This window comes from Lissotriton vulgaris, chromosome 1_1, assembly GCF_964263255.1.
Source record: "Lissotriton vulgaris chromosome 1_1, aLisVul1.2, whole genome shotgun sequence".
NCBI lineage: Eukaryota > Metazoa > Chordata > Amphibia > Caudata > Salamandridae > Lissotriton > Lissotriton vulgaris.
In genome coordinates this window covers 1,138,865,785-1,138,885,495 of record NC_141685.1, presented here as the reverse complement: position 1 = coordinate 1,138,885,495, position 19,711 = coordinate 1,138,865,785, and the positions used below count along the sequence as shown (strand labels likewise).

Genomic DNA, 19,711 nt, shown 5'->3' with positions numbered 1-19,711 from the left:
GACTGACAGAGAGAGAGAGACTGACAGAGAGAGAGAGACTGACAGAGAGAGAGAGACTGACAGAGAGAGAGAGACTGACAGAGAGAGAGAGACTGACAGAGAGAGAGAGACTGACGGAGAGAGAGACTGACTGTGAGAGAGACTGACTGAGAGAGAGACTGACTGAGAGAGAGACTGACTGAGAGAGAGACTGACTGACCGAGAGCCTGGGAGACTGACAGATAAAGAGAGACTGACAGACACACAGAGAGAGAGAGAGAGAGAGAGAGAGAGACTCACTGAGAGAGACTGGATGACTGTGAGAGAGAGAGGATGACGGACAGAGGAGAGAGAGAGAGACTGTTTGGAAGACTGGCAGAGAGAGAGACTGACAGAGAGAGAGACTGACAGAGAGAGAGACTGACAAAGAGAGACTGACAAAGAGAGAGACTGACAAAGAGAGAGACTGACAAAGAGAGAGACTGACAGAGAGAGACTGACAGAGAGAGACTGACAGAGAGAGACTGACAGAGAGAGACTGACAGAGAGAGACTGACAGAGAGAGACTGACAGAGAGAGACTGACAGAGAGAGACTGACAGAGAGAGACTGACAGAGAGAGGGACTGACCGAGAGAGGGACTGACCGAGAGAGGGACTGACCAAGAGAGGGACTGACAGAGAGAGACTGACAGAGAGAGACTGACAGAGAGAGACTGACAGAGAGAGACTGACAGAGAGAGACTGACAGAGAGAGGGACTGACAGAGAGAGACTGACAGAGAGAGACTGACAGAGAGAGACTGACAGAGAGAGGGACTGACCGAGAGAGGGACTGACCGAGAGAGGGACTGACCGAGAGAGGGACTGACCGAGAGAGGGACTGACCGAGAGAGGGACTGACCGAGAGAGGGACTGACCGAGAGAGGGACTGACCGAGAGAGGGACTGACTGAGAGAGGGACTGACCGAGAGAGGGACTGACCGGGAGAGGGACTGACAGGGAGAGGAACTGACAGGGAGAGGGACTGACAGGGAGAGGGACTGTCAGGGAGAGGGACTGTCAGGGAGAGGGACTGACAGGGAGAGGAACTGACAGGGAGAGGGACTGTCAGGGAGAGGGACTGTCAGGGAGAGGGACTGTCTGAGAGAGGGACTGACTGAGAGAGAGACTGACTGACCGAGAGCCTGGGAGACTGACAGATAAAGAGAGACTGACAGACACACAGAGAGAGAGAGAGAGAGAGAGAGAGAGACTCACTGAGAGAGACTGGATGACTGTGAGAGAGAGAGGATGACGGACAGAGGAGAGAGAGAGAGACTGTTTGGAAGACTGGCAGAGAGAGAGACTGACAGAGAGAGAGACTGACAGAGAGAGAGACTGACAAAGAGAGACTGACAAAGAGAGAGACTGACAAAGAGAGAGACTGACAAAGAGAGAGACTGACAGAGAGAGACTGACAGAGAGAGACTGACAGAGAGAGACTGACAGAGAGAGACTGACAGAGAGAGACTGACAGAGAGAGACTGACAGAGAGAGACTGACAGAGAGAGACTGACAGAGAGAGACTGACAGAGAGAGGGACTGACCGAGAGAGGGACTGACCGAGAGAGGGACTGACCAAGAGAGGGACTGACAGAGAGAGACTGACAGAGAGAGACTGACAGAGAGAGACTGACAGAGAGAGACTGACAGAGAGAGACTGACAGAGAGAGGGACTGACAGAGAGAGACTGACAGAGAGAGACTGACAGAGAGAGACTGACAGAGAGAGGGACTGACCGAGAGAGGGACTGACCGAGAGAGGGACTGACCGAGAGAGGGACTGACCGAGAGAGGGACTGACCGAGAGAGGGACTGACCGAGAGAGGGACTGACCGAGAGAGGGACTGACCGAGAGAGGGACTGACTGAGAGAGGGACTGACCGAGAGAGGGACTGACCGGGAGAGGGACTGACAGGGAGAGGAACTGACAGGGAGAGGGACTGACAGGGAGAGGGACTGTCAGGGAGAGGGACTGTCAGGGAGAGGGACTGACAGGGAGAGGAACTGACAGGGAGAGGGACTGTCAGGGAGAGGGACTGTCAGGGAGAGGGACTGTCTGAGAGAGGGACTGTCTGAGAGAGGGACTGACTGAGAGAGAGACTGACTGAGAGAGAGACTGACTGAGAGAGAGACTGACTGAGAGAGAGACTGACTGAGAGAGAGACTGACTGAGAGAGAGACTGACTGAGAGAGAGACTGACTGAGAGAGAGACTGACTGAGAGAGAGACTGACTGAGAGAGAGACTGACTGAGAGAGAGACTGACTGAGAGAGAGAGACTGACTGAGAGAGAGAGACTGACAGAGAGAGAGAGACTGACAGAGAGAGAGAGACTGACAGAGAGAGAGAGACTGACAGAGAGAGAGAGACTGACTGAGAGAGAGAGACTGACTGAGAGAGACTGACTGATTGAGAGAGACTGACAGAGAGAGAGACTGACAGAGAGAGAGACTGACAGAGGGAGGGAGAGAGAGACTGTCTGGAAGACTGACTGAGAGGGAATGAGAGAGAGACTAGGAGAGAGAGAGAGACTGGGAGACTGACTGACTGAGAGAGAGACAGACCGAGAGAGAGACTGACAGAGAGAGATAGACTGACAGAGAGAGACTGACAGAAAGAGAGAGAGACTGACAGAAAGAGAGAGAGACTGACTGACAGAAAGAGAGAGAGACTGACAGAGAGAGAGAGACTGACAGAGAGCGAGAGACTGACAGAGAGAGAGAGACTGACAGAGAGAGAGGGACTGACAGAGAGATAAGAGACTGACAGAGAGATAGAGAGTGACACAGAGAGAGAGACTGACTGTGAGAGAGACTGACTGTGAGAGAGACTGACTGTGAGAGAGACTGACTGTGAGAGACTGACTGTGAGAGACTGACTGTGAGAGACTGACTGAGAGAGAGACTGACTGAGAGAGGGACTGACTGAGAGAGGGACTGACTGAGAGAGGGACTGACTGAGAGAGGGACTGACTGAGAGAGGGACTGACTGAGAGAGGGACTGACTGAGAGAGGGGCTGACTGAGAGAGGGGCTGACTGAGAGAGGGACTGACTGAGAGAGGGACTGACTGAGAGAGGGACTGACTGAGAGAGGGACTGACTGAGAGAGACTGACTGACAGAGAGAGAGATTGAGAGAGACTGACAGAGAGAGAGACTGACAGAGAGAGAGAGACTGACAGAGAGAGAGAGACTGACAGAGAGAGGGACTGACAGAGAGAGGGACTGACAGAGGGAGGGACTGACAGAGAGAGGGACTGACAGAGAGAGAGGGACTGACAGAGAGAGAGAGACTGACAGAGAGAGAGAGACTGACAGAGAGAGAGAGACTGACAGAGAGGGACTGACAGAGAGAGGGACTGACAGAGAGAGAGACTGACTGACTGACAGAGAGGGACTGACTGACTGACAGAAAGAGAGAGATAGAGACTGACTGACTAAGAGAGACTGAATGACCGAGAGAGATAGACTGACTGACTGACAGAGAGCGAGATAGACTGGCTGACTGACTGACAGAGAGAGATAGACTGACTGACTTACAGAGAGAGAGAGAGAGACTGTGATGGAATTTGGGTCAAAGTGTGTATGAAGCTATTATCTACTAATAAAAATGTATTATCAAAATGTGCTCTTTGTAGTTACATCTGCTTTCGATATACTGCATTGTCGCTTTGTCTAATGTTTTAAAACGGAAACGAGAAGGAGCAGTGGATGCACTTTTGTCAAAACTGAACGATGAGTGGGCCCGATGTTGTATATCATGACAGGAGTCTGCATCAGGAAACCCACCTAAACTTGGGCAAACCTCCCCTGCGTACTGATGGCAGGGACCCTGTAATGAATGGACCACCACCTATGATAGCCTGCTGGCAGACTAGGCCTAACCTTTAACTCCACCATCCAGTGTTACTTATAACGGCTGTATTGGTGACAGTGGCGTAACAATCGCCCGCATCCCCTGCAGTATGGCGGGTCGCTGGCCTGAGAGCTCTAGAATGGCACTGAGACTGGGGGTCCCCCTCCATGTAGTTTGCAGGGGGGCCCCCTCAAGTTTCGTTACGCCACTGCCTACCGCCCCTACACAACCGAAGCAGCACGGACAGCAGCAGTGCAAAACTGTGTTGGGAAACGCATGGCCTCTCTACCACCCACACGCTGCCTCTTTTGTTTCTTATTAAGTCGGTTTTATACTCCCTAGTCTGTCAAAATAATTGGTTCCGCCCTCTCTGATTATAATACAGGTATGAGTTGCTGCACAAACCCGAAGTAACAGTGCTTATTTAAGGTAAACTTTTCAACAGTGACTTTGTCTATGGCTGTTTTATATGTAGTCGTTGATGTCCAGTGTCTAGGTGTACTAGCAAATTGCAGGGTTTGCACCTGCCCACGGACAGCTGTGTTATTCACTACTTTCGGTTTCCGCTAAAATTGAACCACTGGCTCTTCACTTCACTGCTATCTTTGCAGTGATGAGAGCAGCGCCAGGATTGAAGGTGCGTGGAAGGGGCTGAGTGTGTGGGTCCAGACACCAAGTCCTAGCCTGCCAAACACAGGCGGAGCCAGCCCAGAAACAAGTCTGATTTGGCTTCGGGAATTGTCCCTCTAGCCCTCTGCACTGTAGCCCCTGTGGCAGCGCCAGGTTGGCTTCCCTACTACATGGGAAACTGAAAGGATGGCTCCGTGGAGAAGTACTGGCTTCAGTGGCTTGTGGTGGTAGGAGGTGGCAACGTTGACAAGTCTGCACTCGCCATTCAGTTTATCCAGGTGGGTGCAAAATATTGCTGAGGAGCAAAAACAGCTCATACTGGGTTTGTACTGGTACGCCCACTTCTTAATGAACCCTGGCGCAGGGGCTGTGCCTCCTTAGAGCTCACAATTTACAATAGTTTAGAAACCTCTGCGGATATGGCAAACAGATTCCAGACACAAATCCCAACCGTGAAGAATCTCCCATGAGGCAAACAATCCCAAATTAAATGCTAGTCACGCAGATGCACAACATATTCAAACGATTTTATACCAATGCTTCCTTGACAGATTTTTATTTTTATTTTACTAAAACAATGTTTTTAGAGGAAACGACTGGCCGTCAGTCCTAATAAAACTTGCTCGCTTCTCGCCATTCCCAAGTCTCAAGCATAACTGAAAAGGGCAGTTGTCCTGCAAAAAAACCGAATACATTCACAGTTTTATATACTTCCTTCAATGTTAAAAGTCTGGTTCAATAAAGTTTAAAATGCCACTATAGAGCAAAAACACAGACGGCTTAAACCGAGTCCAGGGAAAGCTCTGCAGTGAGAAATTGTTCCCCTTCCTGCAAGAGCAATAACGTTTTATATGTTTGAACTGACAGTAAAAAGGTTTGAATGTTTTCCAGCTGGGGAATAATTGGTCTTCTCTATCGTTATTATCATATTCCCCACAAGACCCCTTAGTCTGTGTCAATCCTTCTTGTATATTACATCTTTGTACTGTCAGCAAATCCAGAATGCGGCCTTTTTTCCATTTCATCTATAGGTTTGTATCTGTTTTCCTTCAGATTACAAGAAAGGAGAATAAATTACTTGTGACGAGCATTGAGAGCAGTATTTTACCAAATAAAGCCTGCTCCAGGACTCCTTATGCTGGAAACCATTTGTTCATGTCGCAGTTTCGAATCCTATCCAGTGAGGGGATAAAAAAGGTAAAAAACGGCAAAAGAAAAAAACACTGTAAAGTAAAAAATAAAAAAAAGCTACAGAATTAGGTTTCCCGAATGAGGTAGCAGAGCAGAACATGTGGTTTCAGAGTGCACACATGTCCTACATCACCACAACAGCCACCAAGCACATGCACAGAGATTTTGAAATGAATTCTTTTGGGGAGAATAGGCCATCTATATGGCAAAATGAATTTTGATTGTGGTTGGAGCTGCATTCTGGTCGGTAACGCCAACAGAAGACTACAAAGTGTTTAAATCTTTGGACAAATTTCAGCCAGAATTATTGTAAAATGTGTTTCTAAATTTCTGTGGTGATGACCTTCGATCTATGCTGAAAGCGTAAATAATAACAGCCTGGCTGCCTGCTGCTTCTTGGGACATGAGCTCTATGCTGAAAGTATAAATATTAAAAACACCACAGCAGCATGATGCTTTTTGAGACGGGAGTTCCGCGCGGAAAGCGTAAATAATATTAACGACCCGACTGCCGCATGAGCTCTACACTAACAGCGTCAATAACTAGCATTAAAAATGCAATACATCTTGCCTTTCATGAAATTAAACCATTTGCTTTGCTATAGAGTACCATTAGCAAAGCAAATGACTTTAACTTGATCAAAGGCGAGACCTATTGCATTGTCAATGCTTGTTAAATTGTCCCATCAAGCATTAACTGGGGCATAGGGATATTTCCTTTGATATGGGGGGACAGCTGCAGTAGCTAAGCATGAATAATATGAATGCTAGTGTGTAAAGTGGGAGTCATGTGTGTAGTTTAAGAACTTCAAGAAGAAGAGATCACTAGTTGGGGATATTTTTAAGTTTAAATATCAGTTTTTGCAATAGTAAGGTACTAAGAATAAATGTGAAATAAATGTGCGACTTTGGAAACTTTTATATAAACTTTGAGAGCTATTGCTCTGGATGAGGAATCTAACTGATAATCTGTTGAGAGATTCGAGAACTAGATGTACTTACTACTATTTCTCATAGAAGAATATCAGAATTAGTTATTATTTTATGCGACTTTAATTTCCCCCAGATCTGCCCTGTAAAGAGGGTTCACGGAGGGACCCCCACAAGCTGTGAACTATAGTATTCACCACAGAGACTGTCAAAGGTTTCAGGAGGTCAATTCATTAGGAAAGCTTGACTATACAAAACCTGCAATACATTATGTGGGAGGTATAGACCTTAAATTCCACATTCTGTTCTGCACACACATTACATGTGTGCACAAGTGTGACGTTTTTTTTTTTTTTTTTTTTTTTACTGTCAGGGGTGCTCTGGAAAGGTGGAGGTCCCCGGGATGGCCACTGATACGTTTGTGAAGGATGTGAAGCCTGGCCTCAAGAACCTCAACGTCCTTTTCATTGTCCTGGAAACTGGTGAGTGTGTAATTACCCAGATGCAAGGCTGCAGCATTCTCCGGGTTTGAATGGTGCAAAGCTTGACTTTTTGTGGATGCTAAACTACCTTGAGGAGTGTCGTAGCAATGGAGCACTTAAGATTTAAACAGTGGCGAGGTAGCCCAGCAAGTAGTGACCAACATTACAAACTCTCATCCCTTCGAGATAGAAGTTGGCATTTCTACAGCACAGATTCTGCCATGAGTATGACTAGGCTGTGGGGTTTTAGGTTTAAACCTATAATAACTGATAAAACCCCACTGATAGAAAAATAGCTCTCACCGGTGAAAACATATAAACACTGAAAAAACACCTGGACAACCACAAACTAAATGCCATTTCAAGAAAGGAAAAAGAGAGTGAAAGAGTCATTTTTTTCTTCCTGAAGGGGTCAATATAATGTAACTTTGTTATACAACCTAGCAGAAAGAAAGACTGGCTAACATTATTCTGCTTGAGTTTTGTTCTTTAGGGATGCCACTAAAGTATTGTTTCTTCTTCGTTTTACTTTTTCAGTTTTGTGGCCTTTGGTCTAAAGATGCAGGGTTTAGTTTCATGTTTTAGGCCAGGTTTATTTATTTTATAAACTATAGAGAATCAGGAAATATCAAACTCATATTTGATATTTTGGCTGCATTTGATTCTTTCACTGATAGGTAAAATGGCTGGTTTTATAAACTTCTTTCCTAATATGTGTCATCACATTTACCCACAGAATGGGTAAAAACCCTTAATACATCAGACTATAGTTTCTAGTGAGTCAGTATTGATAGTAGGTGAATTGCCAACACCTCAGGCTTTAAACATTCAATGCAAGGTATAGTGACAAGTATATATGGGATAGTGGTGAAAACATGACACCAGACTTGTGGTAAACATGGAACGCAGTGTCACTTGTAATGCTCTGCAAAAAAGGTTCTTTCCAAGTTCAACAAAGATTGGATTTATATTGTTTGTATTTGCAGGGATTCAGCTACGTATATAAAAAAGTTGTGTGATGACCTGTCAAAATTGATACCCGAGCGGAAGTTATTCCCTGTAGTAGATCCTTGCCACTTGTTAGATGGTATGCTGAAAGCATCTTTACAATCTCAAGAGTTAATGAGGGATGCTATTGACTTTTTAATCCATTCTGGTGCACTGTATGCACAGGAACTAAAATGCAAATATTTATCATTTCAAGCTTTATATGGCATCAAAGAAAGAGTCATCCCAACTATGTCCCCTAGCTGATGGTTCTCAGCCCAATTGGCTATGAATGCCGAGAGGGCCTTTTCACAGAAGGTTACATGGGAAGGAAAGAGCGAGCGCACATGACCCAAAGACACACTGAAGAAGTATTGTATGGTGTACTACAATAAGATTAATTTGCAAAAATCTATTTGAACCTCCTATACACTAGAAGTACCCTGTCTATATACCATGTTCTTTCAGTGCAGAAAGCATTCAATAATAAAAGTAAAATGTTCCATAAACACCGGAAAAACCCTTTTTCTGTTGTTTTTAGTGGCGCGAAAATGTGTAACCACTGATAACAACTGTTTTTTAAGATATTGAAAACATTGAAAAAAACCCAACCAGAATTTTCCAAAAATAGAAACTGAAAACAGGAAAGCCTAAGTATGACCTTGTAGAGCTGATGCATTTCTCTACGCTGTTCAGCATGGAATTCCAGAGTTTTCATGGCAGACCGGATTGTGAGCCATCCCGCTGTGATATATTTTGAGTGTTATGTTGTCGTCTCCCTCTTTTTGGGTGACAGTGTCATGTTCAAGAAGCTGTTGGTGTATGATTTTGGAATCCAAGAGGTTTGACGAAGGACATTTTGAAGTTGCTTATCCATCTTCTGGCAGATTTTTTTTACTGTCAATTAGAGATAAATATTGTCCAGATCTGGTGTAGCTGGCTGTGTGGAAGTTTGTATCTGTGTCTTGGCAAGTGATGTTGGTAGGAAGTCGAAAGTCAACTATTGGGTACAATAGCTTTATATGGGTTATATATAACATGTCTGTGGTTTCACAATGGCGAGTGTTTGGATTTCTCCCTTAGGGTTTAGCTACATAGTAGGGCCACGTAGTACTGTGCATGTCTACACTAAAATATAATAATCCCAGTATTGTCTGTGTTACTGAGCCAAAGGGGGGTGGTTCTTGGTTTTATATATGCTTTGTTTACTCTTTCTGCCCTGAAAACGATGGCTTAATGGACCAAGGACATAGTACTATTCGAATGAATAATGTTTCACCCGCATTACAGGATGTCCCGAAGGCTGTTGCTGGCAGATGTATCCTGGTTGTGTTCTACTTACTGGTGGGGGCATGTGTCGCTTAGATATGGAAATGTATGGTGTAATGCTTAATATTGTTCTGTGTCGCTCTTACTCAATAAAATATGTTTAAAAAAATATATAATAAACCCAGTATGTCAGGCCCAATATTCCAGATGAGCAGACTAGCAGAAACCTATCCAAACTGTCTACTGGTCTACATTTACCCCAGACGTATTAAATTACAACTGCAAAAGCAATCACAGCTGGTGATTTGAGCACAGTAGATGCAATTTTTTTATTTTGCTGTATGTCCTTATTGGAGAGTGGCAGTTGTGTGTAGTGGTTTTTGCCCAAAGCCCCTCTCATGGCACTGTAGACTCACAATGGCACATGATCTCAGGTCAGATGCAGTTCACGTATTCTGAGAAACGACACAGGATAAGTAGAATCAGAGGATATAGATTAGGATTTTGTAATGTTTGATGGCAGCTGACCTGTACCAATGGTTATTGCCTGCTTGCCTTTCCATTGTCTCCAAAAAGCTGTTCACTTTACAGCGTTCAAGACCAATTTTAGTAACCAGAAACAGTACAATTTACTGTGCACTCTATATATGGGGTTGATGTATACTATTATATAGGTTAAGGCACCAAAGTCCACAAGATAGTTTTAGGCTCATCACTGCTGAATTTTGATCTTGTTACTTTGCATAAGAATCTTGCCTTGTAATTATTTGTGGGGGGAGGAAGGATATAAGTGACTTATTCTGCCTTGGGTTCTTTTGTCAAGCAAGAGGTCAGGGATCCAGAGCTTTCCCCTCCACCTTATGAAATGGTTCAGGGATAGCTCAGCACTTGCTCTCTGAGTGGCTCCAGCTTTGGTTTCTACCCCGGCCTGGTCGGGTGAGGAGTGATATATTTGACTTTACCAAGGTCCTTTTCATCTTTCCTTCCAAAGTGCATTATGTGCAGGTCACCTTGGCACCCCAAGTATATTGGACCCCATGGGAAGAGGTCTTAAGGCTTAAGTTGACAGACCATATCAACATTGGGATATGGGACTTCTTAACATCTGTTCTTCGTGGTACAAGGTCTCCAGTTGGGTTTTTCTCGGTATTTTTGGGCACATGGTATCTGGGTCTCCAAGCCACCCTTCGTCTGCTGTACAATATCTGCATCCTTGGGACCCTATTGTAAAAAGCTTTGTCGTGCTTATGTTACGGTACTCCATGATCCACTTCTAGCAGTGCAGTGTCTGCATCCTTGGGATTGCCCTTTAATATTGATGGTGGAGCTGTTTCACATCGAGTGCAGTGACAACATTTTTCATAGGGTGCAACTTGACTGATAGAGCTGACGTTCTCCAGGTATTATATTGCATTGTAACATTAATGGTAATAGGGAGGCTCTTGGTCGCTCATCTGAGGTTCTTGGGCTGTGTAGCCATCTCCTGCAGTTTACAGTGCCCACGCCTGCATCGACAAACAGGGAAACCTTTCCTCTCCCTAAGGAGCAGGGTCCAACACTGTGGATTTGTTTTGCGGCCTGATCTCTGTGGCTCAGAGAAATCCTCTCATAAATAGTAACGTATAGTATTCAAAATAACAGCCTTGCTGTTATGCATAAATTACCTAGATTTTATTTTCCATTGCCAAAATTCCTTTCAAGCCATTTTTATTCTTGAATAATTGCAGCTGCAAGCCTTACAGTGGGTTCTACATCCCATCTGCTAAAATGTGATGCATCGGTACAGTGCCCACACAGATTCATTGGTAGTATTGTTCCATTTGTAATTACAAATTCAGACCATGTTAATGCCAACTGGCTCGCTTTTGCTTAGAATCCTGGGAATGTCTTCTTAAATGCCTGCCCTTCGACACACGATTACATTTGTAAAAGGAAATTTGCCATGATTTTATTGGCCTTCAAGTTTTGAAATTATTTAAAATATTTACATTCACTTCTGTGTTGTCAGTTAATTTTATTGCTTTCAACTGCAAGTGCCTTTCTCAAACAGAAAAACAAAAAAATGGAAAATAATATAGGACGTGGTGGATACGTTGGGCAAAGGGTATTAGGAAGTTGTATAATATGCAAATGAATAAACATTTTAGTGTGAGATTTAAGCATCCATTTAGTTTCATAAAACAGACAAAATGGGTGAAAACTTTAGTAAGCCAGCATATTCTAAAAATGTAAAGGAAATGCATCTTCTACTGAAGAAGGGAAAAGGGTATTACTTTTATATGAACTATGGTTTGTTAAGGAAAGGGAAAGGTCCTTAATGTTTTGACTGCAACTGCCTAAAATTTTTATATTCCCTCCTAAACCCGACCACAGGACACCCTCGAATGACTGTGCATTTTTTACAGGGCGGGTAACAAAAACAAAAGATGGCCACGAGGTGCGGACCTGCAAGGTGGCAGACAAGACCGGCAGCATCAACATCTCAGTGTGGGACGATGTAGGGAACCTCATTCAGCCTGGTGACATCATCCGTCTCACCAAGGGGTAAGGCAGACTGGTGGAGTGCTGATGACCTATCGCTATTGAAGCTGCAGTATGTCTCTGCGGCAACACCAGGTAGGACCTATATAATTTAACCTATCAGCGCGGCGCAGATTCCTGCGCTGTGCTGAACGTTCTAATGAGCCAACGGGCTCATGACGGAACCGTTCCGTCATGAGCATTGAAGGGGTTAAAATCTGCCATCTTCTTTTCTCTATTGGTTGAGAATCACTGTACCTCTGGCTAATATTTGTTTGCCCATAGAGAACCAAAAACCTGGCTCTCCGAATATCTGGAACTCAGTACTACAACCTTCTTGTTTTCAGAGCAAGGAAGAAATGTAGTACATAAGATTACAAATGTGACCCGTGTTTGTATGTTCTCCAAAAAAGCCCAATTGGAGTACATTGTTCTAGTTCATACACCAGTGCAATACTTAATGGTAACTGTTTCCTCCATTATTCTGCAGCATTAACGTAGTTTTTATACCATGTAGAAAGTGTTTCACATATTTTGTTCATTTTTCTTCAAGGTATGCATCAGTGTTTAAGGGCTGCCTAACCCTGTACACAGGACGAGGCGGGGACCTGCAAAAGATTGGCGAGTAAGTCCTCCTCCCTGTTCAACAAGTGTTGCACTGAGGCTGAGTTTTTTGCTTTGAATGTGAGGATGCTCATTGGTGCTGGAGAAGACTCCAACCCAGCTATGGCTTCATGCAAAGCAATACTTTGAAAAAAAAATCTTTTCACTTCTCACTTGCGGTTGGGAGAGTGTAGTTGGTGGATGCATTGATTCAGAAGGGATTCACTGAAGTTTGATTCTTTTTTTTTTTTTTAGTTTGAAGTTTATGGATTTTTTCCACGATTATTTAACATCATTGCAGTCATACATTTGTTGTGCAATAAGAAAGAGAAACATAAAAACCAATGACCGTTTATGGTAATATATGTCACAGCAACAATTGTCGACTGGTTTAGGTAGAAAACCAATTCTAAAAAACATGATCTAAGAAACCGTCACTGAAAAAAAATCATGCGGCCAACCCACCCAATCCATAATGGAGTGCAAGACCTTTTTTCCATCAAATTCATTCTTTGTCAACGCCTATAACACACACACACACACACACACACACACATATATATATATATATATATATATATATATATATATATATATATACACACACAGCGCACTACAAGGTCTAAAAAATTCACGAGTTTTGTATGGTTGCTTCAAAGTCGTATTAAAGACCAACATCTCTCCTCACAAGCAGTTAAAATGCAGATGCTAATTAATTTTAAAGACCTCAGCTACAGGCCGGTAGAGCAACTGTTGGAATTGAATGAGACCTATTATTTCATTTTTAAGGGCTGCTGTGCAAATTAGAGGTAAGCGGAAAAACCTGCAGCCTTTCGAGGAGCATGAACAATTACCTCAAAGTCACAACAGATACAAGCACTCCTTATCAGAGTTTTAAAAGTACCAATGCAGTTCAATGTGGTACATGTCACGGTCTACAGGAGCAAGCAATACTTTCTAATGCTGAAGGTAATAGAGCAGACACCATGAGTTAAAATGAAAACCGAGTTGTTCGATATAGTTCATCTGAGCACCAACAGAAACAAATTAAGCGACTGTCACAGGACGAGACCACTGACAAGGGGTTTTGGAGTTTGATAGGCTTTTATTGCGAAATCAATGGACTACACAACAGGCACTGCCGGTGACAAGGCAAGTCCTTCTTCGCTCCCTCTTTGCAGTTCCCATCACAGGCGGCGTAGCTCCTCTGGAGCCAGGAAGCCTCTGGGGAAAACAAAGCCACAGGCCCTAACGTTTTGCCCTTATCTATTCATTAGCCCATCACCTCTTTTTGTGCAGTTATGAAGGGATTGGAAGTGGTGAGGTTTCAGGAAAAGGGAAAACCGAGAAAGGGTCGGCGGTAGTGATGCCAAAGTGTAAGGTGTCCTGCTCCCAGGACGCTTATCTCATACTGTTATACTGTGTTATACCAGTAAAACCAAACCCAGCTGCTCACTCTACCCACTGAATCTCACAACACTTACCTGAAGCCTTGGATGGTTGACGGAGTCACAGCTGCCTCGTCAGGCACGCCCTCCCATTGGCCATCCCGGCTCCCGATCTCCACTCGCCTCCTCTCTCCTCTGGCCAAAACTTCCTTTCCTGTGTCTACTTCCTCTCTGCTCCCGATGTCCTCTCTGGCGTCCGTCACCTCGTTCCCCTACTCTGGTTGCTCCGTCACCGCTCCAGATCTCCTCTCTGGCGTCCGTCACCTCGCTTCCTCCTCGGGTTGCTCCGTCTCTGCTCCCGGCCTCCTCTCTGCCATCCTTCGCCTCTCCTTCTCTTGTGGTGCACCCGCCTCCTTGCACAGGTGGGTCACTCCGTGCATCTTCCTCTGTGGTTGATAACCCCTTTGACACGGAAGTACTGGTCCCACAGCTGACAAAGCGACCAGCAAGCAGGGATTCGTTGTCCCTCCGGGGCTCCTGCAACAAGCCCCGAGGCCTCGATATCACAATACTCCCCATCCAGGCATGGTCGATCGGGCCAGGTAATAACCGCAGAGTTGAAAAGGAAGTCCACATTGTGAGAAGTTGGCCCGATATGCAACGTTTGCTATTCTAGCGACCGCTATGTATCGTTCCAACGACCCTTATGGTGTTTGGTTGTAAGTCAACCTATAGACCAGCTATCCTAGTAGCGTGGATACGAGCAGTCTAAGGCTAAAGACTCGAGAGGGCGCGTTAAGCCAGCTGTTTACCACACATGTACCCCTTGAACACCCAGTGAAAGGACACCACACAAGTGTTATGAAAATAAACAGTATATTTATTAAGAATCACAACAGCCCTGTACTCTTTATGAGGACAGGGTACTAAGCACAAACCAAATCTCTTTAGCAAATACTTCAAGTGCACAATTAAAACAAGTGTCCGAGGACACGGAAAGATTAAGGTCTCGGGCGGACCCGATAAGGCAAGTCGGAAGCGAGGGACTCAGGACCCTAGAGTAAGGAGGCTATGCAGGCACCGAAATGCCGAGTTACCTAGCCACGAGGGCTGCGGCTGCACAAGTCTTACAGGCGTCGGGGTCTTCGCTGACGAGCCAGGAGCCGGAAGAAAAGGAGTTGCTGGCCGGCGACCAGTGCTGAATAGTTCGTAGAGATCCAAGCCTGGATCGGAGATTGATGAAACCTGAAAGCAGAGGGGACCAAGTTCGTACTACTAGCCAGTAGTCAGAGGGTACCAGGAAGGCACCGGTTGGCCGTCACCTCGACCAGGTGAGTGGGCGACGCTAGGCTCTGCAGTCTCACGGACCAGGAGGCGTTGTCGGCGACCACGGTGGAGGTGCGAGCTGTCCCACGAAGGATGATGCTGTCGGCGTCGCTGGGCCCAGGATGGGGCAACAAGCCTTGGCAGATCTCAGGGCCACGTGGTGGGCCTAAGATGGCGTCTTGAGTGGACCAGGAGGGTCCGGGGTGCTTCTCGCAAAGATGGAAGCAAGGGCCAGTCTGGAGCAATCAGACCAGCAGTGATGATTCTCGGATGTCGTCACAGAAGGGCACAAGCCAGCGGCTAGTGACCAGACAACGTGCTGAGCAGCGAGCAGAAGGGCCCCACGCAGATCGTGGAGATGCTGGGAGACTGCACTTCGGTGCTGGAGCGGCTCAGGGTCGGGGCTTCTCGGACCCCAGAGCACTCACCAGAGAGTTACCTCGATGGTCGTGCTGGTTTTAAGAGCGTGCAGGTTCTGATGATGGCCGGTCCCTCGAGGTCTCGTCGCACCCACAGATCACAGCTGAGCTGATGACGTGGGTAGAGGTCAGAGGTGCCAGGGAAGCCGGTTCTCGTCGAGCTGGGCCGTCAGATTCCTTGAGGAAGGACTTACAGCAAACCGCAGAGTTCTTAGTTGGTGCCCGCTGATGCAGGGTGACTACTCCTTAGTCACAAGGGAGAAATCTTGAGAAGAGTCTTGAATGTCCTTTCGTAGAAAGTAGTTCTTGAATCAAAGATGATCTAATTTGGAAGGGTCCCCGCTCCGGTCTTTATTCTAAAGAAAGGGGTGGGTACATGGCTAGGTCCTGCCCTAAGGGTGGGACCAGGAAGGGGGGTAGTTACACCCCTCTCCCTTGCCGGACTTTCCCCAGGCCAGGGCTGTCGCCCCTGGAACTGGTTCTAACCGGCAGATGCGTAGTGAGCACCGGGGTGCCACTCCGCAGTCACCTTCTCGCCAAAGCCCTACCTACCCAGAATACACAAACCCTGTCTGGGACGGTGCGAACACCGCCCTCGACAGGAAACCCTTTGTCCAAGTGCTCCTCGCTGGAAGGACTCCCAGCAGCAGGAGGTCAGACTCGTGTCTGTGGTGGCAGCATCCATTTTGTGGAGCTGAGGCTTCAGTTAACTTTAACCGGGGTTCACAGTTACGTACATGTCGTGTCCCTCTAGAAGGGTGGAATGCTAACCTCGTCGCCAGCATTGGTGAGAGGGCAGCACCCCGATTCGTATGACACCTTACTCGACATGCCTTGATAACGCGACACCGGAGTTACCGATATGGTACGCGTTATCATGGAACAGCTATTGGGTCTTGATTCCGCAAGCTGCAACCGGGCTCGGCTCGGGCCTGAACCTAGCTCACACGAGCCCACGCACTCTGCCTTCAGGATCGTTAAGGCCTGCCATAGGAGTGACTGATAGGAACTCGGGTGTCCATTGTATGGTTAGATATAGAGCTACTATACCTAAAGCGAAGGGTGGTTACACGTCTTCGCCCCAGCTGTCGTGCAGCCAGTTGTGTCAAATTTAGGAGGCCAGCCAGGGGTGGCATAATACATGCTTCAGCCCCTGGCGGCCCTGGGTACACCTATGCCCTGCGTTACGGGGTCTGATAAGGTGGCCCAGTACCAATTGGTAAATGCACCTAGGGTACATATCGTAATTTAGAAAGAGAACAGCCAGGCTGTGGGTCTGATTAGCAGGCCCACAGCCAGAGAAAGTTGTAAACCAGTGAAACAAAAGCAAAAAATCTGGGTGATCATAGGATTGCAGACCCTACTCTCCTACATGACCCCCCCCCAAACGTCGGAACAATAAGCTAACCTTGACCAGGTGAGTCTTCTTGTTCTAAGTGGAAATATCTGGAGAGCCCATCGGCATTGCCATGATCAGTACCAGGTCTATGTTCCACTGTAAAGTCCATCCCCTGTAGGGAAATGGACCACCTAAGCAGTTTGGGGTTTTCACCCTTCATCTGATTTAGCCACAAGAGGGGCTTATGGTCGGTCTGAATCTTGAAGTGAGTGCCAAACAAGTATGGCCTCAGCTTCTTCAGGGCCCAAACCACAGCAAAGGCCTCCCTCTCAATAGCTGACCAATTCTTCTCTCTAGGGGTCAGCCTTCTGCTTATAAAAGCAATGGGCTGGTCTTGACCATCAAAATTCAGTTGAGAAAGAACAGCTCCCACACCCAACTCAGAAGCATCTGTTTGGACAATGAATGGTTTGGAGTAGTCCGGACTCTTGAGGATAGGCGCCGTGCACATGGCCTGCTTTAGGTCATCGAATGCTTTTTGACAGCTCGCTGTCCACTGAACTTTTTTTGGCATTTTCTTACTTGTCAGTTCGTTTAATGGTGTCACAATGGAACCATAGTTCCTGACAAACTTCCTATAGTAACCAGTCAGGCCCAAGAAAGCTCGAACCTGAGTCTGGGTGGTTGGAGGAGCCCAGTCCCTGATTGACTGTATCTTGCTCTCCAGTGGCTGAACCTGACCTCCACCTACAAGGTGGCCCAGGTATACAACCTGTGTCTGCCCTATCTGGCACTTGGTGGCCTTGATAGTGAGACCTGCTGCTTGCAGTGCCTCTAACGTCTTCCGCAGGTGGACCAGGTGATCCTCCCAGGTGGAGCTAAAGACAGCAATATCGTCAAGATACGCCGCACAGAAGTCATCCAGCCCAGTAAGGACTTGATTCACCAACCGTTGGAAGGTGGCACGTGCATTTTTCAGACCAAAGGGCATCACCACGAACTGATAATGCCCACCAGGGGTTGAAAATGCGGTTTTAGGCTTGGCGTCCTCAGCTAACCTGATTTGCCAATACCCAGCTGTCAGGTCAAACGTACTTAAGTAGTTGGCCGAAGCCAATCTATCGATAAGCTCGTCTGCCCTTGGTATTGGGTGGGCGTCAGTCTTAGTGACTGCATTGAGACCCCTGTAGTCTACGCAAAACCTCATCTCTCTCTTACCACCCTGGGTGTGAGGTTTCGGCATTAGAACTACGGGACTAGCCCAAGGGCTATCCGAGGGTTCAATGACTCCCAGCTCCAACATTTTCTGCACTTCACTCTTGATGCAGTCTCTAACGTGATCAGGCTGCCGGTAGATTTTACTCTTGACGGGCAAGCTGTCACCAGTGTCAACCTCATGGGTGCACCAATCGGTCTGACTGGGTGTTAGAGAAAACATATGTCTGAACGACTGAAGAACCTGTTTACAGTCGCTCTGTTGATGTTCGGAGAGGCTGCCACAAAAGACAACACCATCTACCGAGCCATCGTCAGGATTCTGAGTGAGCAGGTCGGGGAGAGGGTCACTCTCCTCTTCCTGTCCCTCGTCTAGGGCCATGAGCAAACTCATGTCCTTCCTGTCGACATATGCTTTTAGCCTGTTGACATGAAGCACCCTGTGGGGGCTCCGGGGAGTTCCCAGGTCGACCAGGTAGGTGACCTCTCCCTTTTTCTCCAGGATGGTGTAGGGCCCGGACCATTTGTCCTTGAGTGCTGCTGGGGCCACTGGCTCCAACACCCACACCTTCTGTCCGGGCTGGTAAACAGTCAAGACAGCCTTTTGGTCATGCCAAGCTTTTTGGAGTTCTTGGCTGGCCTTAAGGTTTTCAGATGCCCTTTCCATGTATTCAGCCATCCGCGAGCGGAGGCCAAGCACATAGTCCACTATGTTGGCTGCAGGCTTTTTGAGAGGTCTCTCCCATCCTTCCTTCACCAAACACAGGGGTCCCCTCACAGGATGCCCGTACAAAAGTTCAAAAGGGCTGTAGCCAACCCCCTTCTGCGGGACTTCTCTGTAAGCGAACAAGAGGCAGGGGATCAGGACGTCCCATCTACGCCGAAGCTTTTCCGGTAGTCCATGAATCATCCCTTTTAGGGTCCTGTTGAATCTCTCAACAAGCCCATTGCATTGTGGATGATAGGGTGTAGTGAACTTGTAGTTAACACCACATTCCTTCCACATAGCAGTTAAGTAGCTCGACATAAAGTTTGCACCTCTGTCGGAGACGACCTCCTTAGGGAAGCCCACTCTGGAGAACACTCCAACTAGGGCTCTTGCCACAACAGGTGCTGTAGTGGTCCTAAGGGGAATAGCTTCAGGATACCTGGTGGCATGATCCACTACCACCAGTATAAACTTGTGCCCTGATGCTGTAGGTGGTTCCATGGGACCGACGATGTCGATCCCCACCCGTTCAAAGGGCACCCCCACCACAGGCATTGGTATAAGGGGGGCCTTTGTCGTGCCACCTGATTTACCACTGGCTTGGCAAGTGACACAGGAGCGGCAAAACTCCTTGGTATCTTCGTTCATGTGAGGCCAGTGAAAGTGTGAGACAAGCCTGTCCCACGTTTTCGTCTGGCCTAAGTGACCTGCTAAGGGAATCTCGTGGGCCAAGGTAAGTAGGAAACCACGCTGAGACAAGGGTACAACCAGCCTCCTGGTCATGCCAGGCTTGGGGTCTCTTGACTCAGTGTATAGGAGTCCATCTTCC

The 19,711-nt window shown here is 46.9% G+C and overlaps 1 protein-coding gene across 9 annotated transcripts in view; it reads left to right on the top strand.

The window, feature by feature from the left end:
- The window catches only part of NABP2 (nucleic acid binding protein 2), a 172,317-nt gene that overhangs the window by 118,368 nt on the left and 34,238 nt on the right, over positions 1-19,711 (top strand). For 5 of the 9 annotated variants that reach the window (XR_015309595.1, XM_086963861.1, XM_086963855.1 and 2 more), the window contains 4 exons: positions 5,558-5,701; positions 6,999-7,107; positions 11,769-11,907; positions 12,437-12,508. Coding sequence is in view for 8 of the 9 variants with exons in the window: in XM_086963861.1 (XP_086819987.1) it covers positions 5,660-5,701; positions 6,999-7,107; positions 11,769-11,907; positions 12,437-12,508 (362 nt within the window). In the remaining variant the exon portion in view is untranslated. Of the gene's footprint in view, positions 1-4,259; positions 4,304-5,557; positions 5,702-6,998; positions 7,108-11,768; positions 11,908-12,436; positions 12,509-19,711 lie in introns of all 9 variants that reach the window. The other 4 variants (XM_086963865.1, XM_086963868.1, XM_086963870.1 and 1 more) reach the window with 2 other exon arrangements.